We start from the raw sequence: 10,417 nt of genomic DNA on the forward strand, positions 1-10,417 counted from the left end.
ATTTCCTGTTTATTGTGTGGACGCACATTTTTATTTCTTCTCATGTCTAATTGGGGTTTGAGACCTTCTCTGAGCTTGTATCATATTTTTGTAGTTGGAAGTAGGAATGCTGTTGGAAGTAAACAAACAAGTTTAATTCAAACAAGTCGGTTAAATAAAATGTGGCTCGATGTTCGTTTAAGTTTTATCAAACACTAATATGCGGCCGTTTGTAAAATCGTAGTTTGAATCAGTGATAGAGAGCCCAAAAATGGACGTTTCTGAGAAAATGTTGCAAAAGTACCTTCCTAAACCCACAGAGATTTATTCTCTGAGAGGAATTCATGAAGATGGCATCAACGAGGGATGCAAAACGCCACCACTGAGTGATTGGGGCATGTGCACAGATTCACTTGCCCTTGCTTTGCGATAAAAAAAAGGTTGGTGTTTTTGTGGGGAGCTTTCTCCCCTCCCTTTTGTTGTTGGTTTTATGAATAATGCAGCGACGGATGTGGGAATAATGCCTGTGGTTGTGAGCTCAATATTCTCTTTGATACCTTCGCCCCCTGCTCCTTTTTTCTGGGGAAAAAGAGACACTTGTCATGTTGGATGAGAGGCACGTCAGAGATAGTTGGCCAAACAAGAGGGATCTAGGATGGAAAGTGCTGACAAAGAAAGGCAAGAAGAACTTAAGATAGAGGGAAGAAGGAGGAGTGACAGATGGAATAAAAAAACAAACTTATATCTAGACTTAGATATGGGAGGTGGGGAGGGGTGAAACGGCAGACAGACGAGAAGCGAGTGAGACAGAGAACTGATGTGGAATGAGACGGACTGAGTGACAGAGCGAGACAGAAAGGGGTTAGAGAAGAGAGATGCCGAAGAGAATTGTGGGAAAAGCAGCAGAAGAATAGGAGTGGTAATGAGGAGAGTTTATCAGCTCTTTAGGTGCCGTCTGCTTATCAAACACCGCCAAACACTCAACCTATTAACTATTAATACACTCCTTCACTATCGCGCTTTTTCCCCTCCGTTTTTTTCTTCATCTCTCTCTTCCTCTTTCCCTTTCCCTCTGGGTCTCGCTGTCTCTCTCTTTGCCTCCCTCTCTTCCCCTTTCTGTCTCTCTTTCTCTTTATCAAACACACCCAACACAGGCCAGATTAACTATTTAATGCACTTGTCATTATCTGCCAGGGCCCAAAGTAATTTACCGCGCTCCCTTTTCACAGACGCATTTTCTCACAAGAAGTCTGGTTTGACACACGGAAAGACATTTTTCTCAGTCATTTTTTTGTACAAAGAAAGGGCTTCTTATTCGTTTTTTTGTCTCTTTCCTCTCCCCTCTAAGTCTGATATCTCCTGAGCTTATTAAACTGCAGAGCATGTGTTGTAAAAGATTAATCTGTTGGTTTCCCAGGCAATCTTAAATTAGTCCCGCTCGCGCTCGACTAAAAGGCATGGCTAATGCTGCCCGTCCGCTGAGGAAGAAAGAGGTTCATATCGGGACCGAGGCTCTGGGCCTAATCTAATGTCAAATGTATCCTTCTTCTCCTCAACTGTCCTCACTCTTGATTTCCTTAGCCACAACTTCTCCCATTTCTTCCACTTCCTCCTTCCCTCATTCATTGATGCTCTCCGTATTTGTTTCTCTTTTCCTTTAATTCTTTCTCTTCCTCTTTCTCCTGCTTTGTTGTCCCCATTCTCTTATTTCAGTGGACACTGAAGTTCAGGGTGTAAGCAAGACTTTGTTTCTTTTACCCTAAACTTTCTAAATTTGTTAACTTGGTCAGTAAGTTTAGACAAAATAAATGTACAAATTAACAAAGGCATTACCATCAACTGTTTGAACCAGGTTTACTGTCTTCACATAACCTGTAAAAGTCTATATTTTATGCCCCTGTTAGTTTCAAAATCTCTGGTGTTCCTTTGACTTTGTCTTTTGGTGCAATGTCACAATTTTCTTTAAGCTTTAAACTGATTGCAGGGCCTATTATAGCTAGCATTGGGGCATTACGACTGATCCGACCAGACAGAATTCCAGTTGTGTTGACAACCAGGAGATAAATTCAGACAGAGTCTGGTGTTCAAGGGTTGCTGCCTGTCTTTCTCAATACGATTCATTTAAACACATTTAACCTTTATAACTTTGACTGTTCACATGCAGAGTGGGAGAAGGTTTTAAAGTTGAAAGCCCCTGATGCCAACATCACTTTATGTCTCACCTTTTTATGCAAGAACGTCAACATGTTCTCCACATTATATGACCACATACATAATTTGTAACTGCCAACAGTTGACACATGTTTTCTGATCTATCGACAGGACTCACTTTTACAGCACTAATAAAAAATGTTTAGTTTTCTGATCTGACATGGTTAAGGTGTGGTTAGCTTTAGGCACAAACTAACTTGAGTAGGATTAGGGAAAGATCATGTTTCGGGTTAGAAACCAGTGTCGACTGTGAACAGGAGGCGAACAGTGGTCTCCGTTGACCCGTCCAACTACCAAGACCTTCTTCCTCTGCAGTCTTTGTGGCTACACGGACAAGAGTCATAATTCCTGCAGCTGCTTGTCACTTGAACATGAGCAAATGTCGGTGTTGGGCATTTTAATTTTTTTTAAACTCTTATCCTTCTATTCTTGTCTACTCTTTTACTTCCTTTCCTCTGTTTCCCCTCTCTTCACCCCCTTTTCTCTCTTTCTCAATTGTTTATTTCTTCGTCATCTGCCAGGTCCAACTTTCCTTCCTTTTCCTTTCTTTCTCATCCCCCCTCACTTTGTTTTCTCAAACTCATTTCCACTTCCCCTCTTGTATTTACTGAATCTCTCTTTCTGTTTCTAACGCTCCCCTCTCTTTTCTTCCCTTCTGTTTGTCTCTGGCTGAGTAGATTCATCTAAGGTTTTCATGCTCGAGGCGAACGTCTCAGACACCTAAAACCATCCGCTCCTCATTTACTCCCCGCATTCTTGCTCTGTTTTCTAGACTCAATCCCTCGTTAGTGTTCCACTTTCCCCACTTGTTTCTTGCCCCCATTCTTTTTCATATGTCGGTTTTCCGGGCATCATTTTCTCTCATGTTGTCATATTCATCAACGGTTGGTCTGCCAGGAAAGATGGCAGGACAATCTGTGTTCTACTGTGGATGTCTTTATTTCTTTCTTTCTTTTTTTACCAGACTCATATCTTTAACAGAGGAGACATCTTTTATATATGGCCCACATACATTTATTTATTTTCATGTTCAGTTCATGTTCTAAAAGACATTTTCCTCTGCTGCTTTTCAGTCATAGTGATTCTGTTTGTGATGAGGAAGCGCTACCAGAAGGACTCTCTGGCCAGTATGAAGAACAGCGGGGAGATTCACGAGCAGCTGGTCACATACGATGAGGAGGGAGGAGGAGAGATGGACACTAATGGGTATGTAGATGAAAGAAAAAACCACTTTCATCCTAAAGGCTGATATGTGCTGACACAGTTTATCAGTACCCTTTCTCCACATGTTCCAATTCATTCTCATTCATTTTCTTTCTTGCACAAAATACTGAAAGTTTCAAAGATTTTTAACCTTTCAAACAAAACAATCAACTACAGTAATCAATAAATTAAATATCTGATGATGAAACAAGGACGTGATTTGTTGTACAGTAGATCTAAATATTCTTCACCTTCTTATTTCTGTTCAAACTGTATGCATCTTGATAGTTATATTTTAAAAAATGTAATACAACAAATATATTAATTTTATACTTTCTTGTATAAATGTTTTTTTTCATACTGCATTAATGTTCCTTTGTATTGATGTTTTACGTTTTATTATTTTGCTCTTTAAACAGCATACACTATTAACTCTCCCCACTTGCAATATTCATTTTCTTTGCTATATCTGTCAATTTGATGACCCAGTTTGCCCGAAAGAAATCATTAAAGTTTAATAATTTGGAATCTAATCTTATCTATATTTTTTAAAAAAAAAAAATAGTAATAAACATAAAAAAAACATGGATGGAGGTAGTAAAGAAGCAAGCACAAGGATGAAGGGGATAAGACAAGCTTTAGAAATTATTATATGAAATTTCTACTCTCATACTATACTAAGAAATTCATTCTAGATTGAAGGCTTTCTGAATGACCAATGTTTTGAAAAGATGAAATATTATACTTCCTAGTTGTGAAATAGGATTGAATTGTATATCATAATCTTAGGTTATCTATCTAATAGCACTTTTTCACTGTTTTGTTTTTGACAATGGACAATACATGGTTGATATGACTTTAACTCCCATGATCCCATTCTTAAATGAGGAGTTCACCAGCTCTTAGTAAGTTAACAAGTATTCATCTTTCTTTTAGCTACGATGTTTCAATCCTCACTTCCGCTTGCCACGATGGCTCCCTGCTCCGTCACCCGGACCACCACCCCCACCCCTCTCTCTATGCCATGGTGCAGAAACCCCCCCACCACGCACAACCCACCGCATGTAAGGGCGACATGGCCGTGATGATCGAGGTGAAGAAAGATGAGGCGGATCACGACAGAGACGGCTTCCCGTACGACACTCTCCACATCTACGGCTACGAGGGACCGGAGTCTTTAGCCGGAAGCCTTAGCTCGCTGCAAAGTTCTTCCACCGGTTCCAACTTGGATTACGACTTCCTGAACGACTGGGGGCCGAGGTTCAGGACCCTGGCCGAGCTGTACGGTGTGGATGCACCTGACTACTACCATCAATACTGATGGAAACCGTCCGCTAATAAGCATATATGAAGCCAAAACACACGTCAAAAACAGCCATAAAAATACACTCACACACACACAGCCATACGCATGCAGAAAAAATATACACATTCAACACTCATAGAACCAGGCTTTGATGCGGTCCATTTTGTTTCTTTCTAAGAGCTTCAGTATTATTTTTTGTTTTTGATGACATGCTGTCCTTTGACTCCTCCTCCTCCAAGGGAATGTTGGAAAGATTTTTAAAGTGACACCAGGACATGATGCCATTTACAAAATGAAGGTGACAGTGCAAGGTTCACACCGTGAGGATGCTTTTTATTTCCATCACAGTTTTGTGTTGTTTGACGTCATAACCCTTATATTCCACCTGAGAAGATCTGCAAGTCCAGTCAGATGACGCTCCAAGGCAGGCCAATAAGAGTTTATCTTGGATAACTGATGGGTTAATCAGGTCACTGCTGGCCAGCAATGTTGCGCAGTTATCCAAATTATTTTCCCTTTTGCATTCAGTCGCTATTCCTTTACGCAGCACCACTTTGCATCCCCTTTTAACCATCAGTGGCTTTTTTGCAGATTAATATTTGTATCCTATCATTTTTTTTTCATTCTAAGCACCTATATTCATCTATATATACACCTACCAATGATGCATATTTCTAACTAAATTTGGACAACTATAAATGGACACAAGTCCTACATTGACCACAAAAACAATATTCTAAAACTATGCATTATTAAATTAGCTATAAAATATTAGAATGAATGACATTTTAATAAATGGAAGTTTTAATGCTATAGTGCATAGTTTCTGTCGCCCCCATGAGGAATTCTAAGTAATGACAACAAAACTGTTGGCGCGTCAACATGATACAAGCCTTCTGTGATCGCCCATAACCCCACTCAGCCTCCATACAGTTGCTAGTAGCCAAGGAGGACACGGAGGATTAAAAAAACATGATGGACTCTTCAGAAGAGGTCATTATCTTCAGTCAAGTTTCTGCTCGCGAAAGTCGCTGGACGACACAATCTTCTGAACATAGCCATACTGAGAAATACAGAGAGAGTTGTGTGGAGCTGATTAGCTTAGTAGCAACTCATTTGGCAATGGCTTGAATGTAATGGACGTTCATTAATATCAAAAAGTTACACACTAAAGCCAAACAACTCCTTGTTGATTTGAGATTTTTGCCACTTTTCTGTCTTACTCTTCTCTTTGGTATGAATGACCTGTAATCTCTTCGATCTTTGATGTTTTTTATATTTGACAAAAGGGCCGTAAACACGGCAAGAACAAGGTGATTTTAGTTTTGATCTGAAGTTAATGATTTGATTTGCAAATATGATCGCTTGAGAGGTTTATTGTTTGAACTGAAAAACTGAGCAGCCACAAGAGTTTTGACTCAAAGACTTTTGAAGTGTTTGATCACAGCGAGATGCCAGTTGTGTTCGCTTTATCTGAAATACTAAAAAGGGTCATTTTTAGGGAAAGTTCTAGGCTGGAAAACTCACGCCATTCATTGAGGTTTTTCGTGATATGCATTTCCCTTAATGCAATTTTGCAGCAATTTTTGACATAACGTCAATTGTAAGTAAAAGCTGCACCGAAAGTTCCTGATATTGATCATTCTTGCAGTTTTCCAAAGCAGAAATCTAAAAAGAAAAATCCCCCTTCCCTCTTTTTGTTTTCTGAAACCAACCATCCGATATGAATGAGTCATGAGTCATTTTGTCCATTTTCTCTGTTATCTTCTACTCTGAGGAGAGAAAAGACAACAGACAGAAAGACAGACTGAAAGGAAATGGCACTACTGCTGCTCAGACAGAATTACAGCATGCTCCCAGGTTTTATTTGACAGAACCTATCATCACAGTTATTGTTGAGATGAAAGCCCAATTCTCAGAGGCCTCCTAGAACAAAAGTCATTCAGACTCCGGAAACACCGAGTGGCCAAAGCAGCCAATTGGGCCGTTGTGATGGCTCTGAGGTGGCTTGAATAACTTTAACCTTGCATCCTTTTTGGCTACTGTCAGGTCACAAACTCTCTGATCTTGACAATCTTAAAATGATTTTTAGCATATTTACAGAAACAATTTTTTTTTTATAACTCTATGACTTTTTGTAGATTAGGGCTGCAAATTACTGATTATTTTCTTGAATATTTGATTAATTGTTTTATCTATGAAATGTCCAAACATGTGAAAAACCCCATAACTATTTCCAAGGTGAGGCCATAGAGCTTAAGATGCTGGCTTTCCTTGAGTATACAAATATATAAAAATATAAAACCCAAAGTACTCAATTTACAATTATATAATTGAGAAAGAAAGCAGCAAACCTCAAATGTAAGAAGCTGGAGCCTGCAAAATGTTTGAGGATGTGGCTTGAGAAGTGACGAAAACACTTATCGATTAAATTAAAAATAGTTAATAGTAATTCATCTTGCTGGTTGACTAATTGTTTGTAGCTCTAGCGTGGTGTTATCCCTTACATAGATCATTTTTGTAATTCACTTGGGTTGCCAGGTTGTTGGTGCCCATTAAGTAAGAGTTCCCTTTTGTGGGTGTGTGGTATATCCTCTGATAATGTGGGATATACTGTATATTCGCAAATAACTATTTATCAGTGACTCAGTAGCATTTAAACAATAACTCCAGACATGTTGGCTTATTGTCTAAATGAAGGCTCTGAAGATAAATCAAGAAGTCATTTATAAAAAGTCATAAAGGTAAAAGGCCACTCATTGTCCGTAGTGACAACTTATAAATCAGTTTGTGTAACTATAACGTGTTGTCCATTCTCTTTAAAACAGTCCAGTTGACAATGCAATACACAGATACATTGTGCTAAAGACGCCGCCACATATACTCAAGGCAGTCCCTTTGTTTAGTTTTTTTGGTAATTTCATTCCAGTTTAGAGAATATAGTTTATTTATTCTCCTGTTTATTCTGTTTTGTTTGGACTTAAAGTTGTTTCTTTAAAACTCTGGCCTCCTTGGAATGCCGTTTGATAAACGGAGAATACAATAGCTGGAAGTCCTCTCAATGCTTTCCTGTTGGGTTCATATATATATATATATATATATATATATATACTTAGAGCAGCTAGTTCCTCCACATCACTCTCAGTCTTTCTCTCGTTCTCCGGCTCCCCTTGTTTGCCGCCCCGTATCTCTCCCATACCGCCCCTCTCTCTCCGTCCTCTAATCAGCTAAACCAAACAGTGGAGTCAACTTCCTGTCCATCTGGGGGGTTGCTCCCGCCCCTTCCTGTCTGTGTTATCTCTCCCGCGAGGCAACACATTGTGCTCACTTCCCGTTAGCCCGGCCTGGGAAACAACCTTGGAGAGGAAAAGGGAGCGAGGCAAGGAGAAACATGGGAGGACAAGAAACAAGAAAGATGAGGAGAACAATGTAGAGCAGTAATGTTTTCCAGCTGGGCAGAAACACTTGAGAGCAAAGATGTGTGTGTGCGTGTGTGTGTGTGTGTGTGTGTGTGTGTGTGTGTGTGATTAAACATTGAGACACATCACACATGCCAAGTGGTGTTAACATCCTGTTATCCCGGCATCTTTCTGAAGACAACTTTTGAAAAACTTGGAAAGTCTCTTTTTACTGTTGAAGACATTTCCAAAATCCAACCCAAGATAAAGATGATTTTAAACTGGTTTTAAAGCCATGTTTAACATTCATTGGACACTTTTCTGGCTGCCATCTTTGTTTGTGTTTTTAATTCATCCTTTATTCAAGCAGAAATGTCCCATTGAGATACACTATCTCTACTGTCAGGAGTACTGGTCAAGATGGGCAGCAAAATAAAAGATTTCACAAGTACAAACAGGGACAGAAACCATACTGAAACACAACGGACACAAAACATACAGCTAAAAAGAATAATGGCAAATACTGGCACCTGTTACAAGCAATATTGTTCCGTAAAAACTGACTTTAAAGTATTTTTAAACATGTCTAGAGAGGGTAAAGATTCCAAGTTAGGTATGCCTCGCAGTTTATTCCGAGCTTTCTGGCCGTGAAATGAAAAGGCAGATCTGTTTGGGTCAAAGAATCGAGACCCACATTGTGAATCTCATTTGTCCGTACGATATCGCCATTATCGAAATTGCACTTTTTTATTTTTTTAATTACTGGGTATGTGAACAAAATAATGGGGGTTGTTGAAATCAGCACCTGTAGCAGAAAGAGATGCTCCATTATACTTTCCGAACAGCAATAAGTGTTGTGTGTACTTAGGGTGAGAACAGCTGAGACATTTGGAGAGGTAGATGGGTACAACAACAATTTTGGCCAGCAGTGTTTTCACTTTCTAGTTCTGTCCCCAAAAAAAATGTCTATGTCGAAAATAGTCCTTAATCGAAAACATCAATCAAACTCATCCAAAACATGAAGCATGTGGTCAGACAAGGACTATTGTTGCATTATTCCTTTAAAAAAGTGTGGTATTTGTTTTTATTTTGTAATGACTTGGAACTGTGTTCCTTACAGTTCAACATGTAAAACACAGTGATTTCAGGCTGCCATTTTCATCCACTAATTACCTCCGCCCAGGAGTTTGTTGGTTTGTTTGTCTGTCAGCAGGAATATGGAAAAAAAAAACTAGTGGCCGGATTTTCATGAAACTTGGTGGAAGGGTATAGCATGTGCAGATCTGAATCACGGGGCCGATACACAAATTATTTTTAACTTTCGTTAACATCTCTAGTGTTTGTGCTGCATTCATGTGAATAATCAAAAACACGAGTTCCCGTCTGGGAAAATTCACACTGCATAAACATTGTGAGATAGGGCATGTCTTGGCTGAAGTCTGCACTCTCTGAGTGCCCTACTAGTTTCTAGTAATTTATGGTCATCAGATATTGAAAACATTACTAAATTCATGAGGATTTCTGTTTTCTCTTTGCCATCATCATTGTGCATTGTGCATAAAAAAATCCGCCATGCAACAGTGATTCCATTTTGTCAGGTTGAGTTATTTAAATCCTAAAAAGTGCAATTTTATTTTTATTTGTTGTCCATCAATGGTTGTGTGAGAGCATCTGTCTCCTCTATCAAACAGTGAATCACGTTGGATCCGGACAGTGAAAATAAATCTCTCAGGTTGAGATCCAGGAAAAAAATAAAGTTTTTCACCTTTTATGTCAAAAAACAAACACCCCGTATTGTATGTATTAATACACTAGCTTCAAAAACCAGACCTTTAAGTGATTTAGCTTTCATCTGTGTATCCCATGTGTTATTGAGGGAGTGTTCTTTGAGTGAAATGTATATAGAAAAAAAATGTGCCTAAGTGATTTCTGGCCTCACCTTGTTTTTTTTTTAGCCTATGTTACTGTTTTAGAAGATGTTAAACTTGACACAATCTGTTTTTATTGCTGTAAAAAGTAACAATAGATTTTTTTTCTACAAATGAAAGATTTGCGTGTGAGTGGCTGCCTGAGTGAATATGTGATTTTCTGTTTGTGTGTGCACTTGTGTGTTTCTCTGTGTGTGTGCTTGGGATTGTGCACATGTACATACAAACAAATGTGTGTCGAACAACATAGAAATACAATGTTTGTGTAAATACAGTAAGGGTCTTCAAGGGAGCAACATGTGCCTTTATTCTTTAAAAAAAATATTGTAATTCATTTTTTTGATTGCAACCACAACGTTTTATATATTGTTTTTATGGTGTACTGTATAGCA

General features: G+C 38.9%; 1 protein-coding gene across 2 annotated transcripts in view; it reads left to right on the forward strand.

The window, feature by feature from the left end:
- The window catches only part of cdh5 (cadherin 5), a 37,225-nt gene extending 27,112 nt beyond the window's left edge, over nucleotides 1-10,113 (forward strand). Inside the window, exons 14-15 of one of the 2 annotated variants that reach the window (XM_039784807.1) lie at nucleotides 3,264-3,396; nucleotides 4,330-4,714. In XM_039784807.1, the coding sequence (XP_039640741.1) occupies nucleotides 3,264-3,396; nucleotides 4,330-4,714 (518 nt within the window). Of the gene's footprint in view, nucleotides 1-3,263; nucleotides 3,397-4,329 lie in introns of both variants that reach the window. The other variant, XM_039784808.1, reaches the window with a different exon arrangement.
- The last annotated feature ends 304 nt before the right edge of the window (nucleotides 10,114-10,417 follow it).

Source organism: Perca fluviatilis, chromosome 19 (genome assembly GCF_010015445.1).
Source record: "Perca fluviatilis chromosome 19, GENO_Pfluv_1.0, whole genome shotgun sequence".
NCBI lineage: Eukaryota > Metazoa > Chordata > Actinopteri > Perciformes > Percidae > Perca > Perca fluviatilis.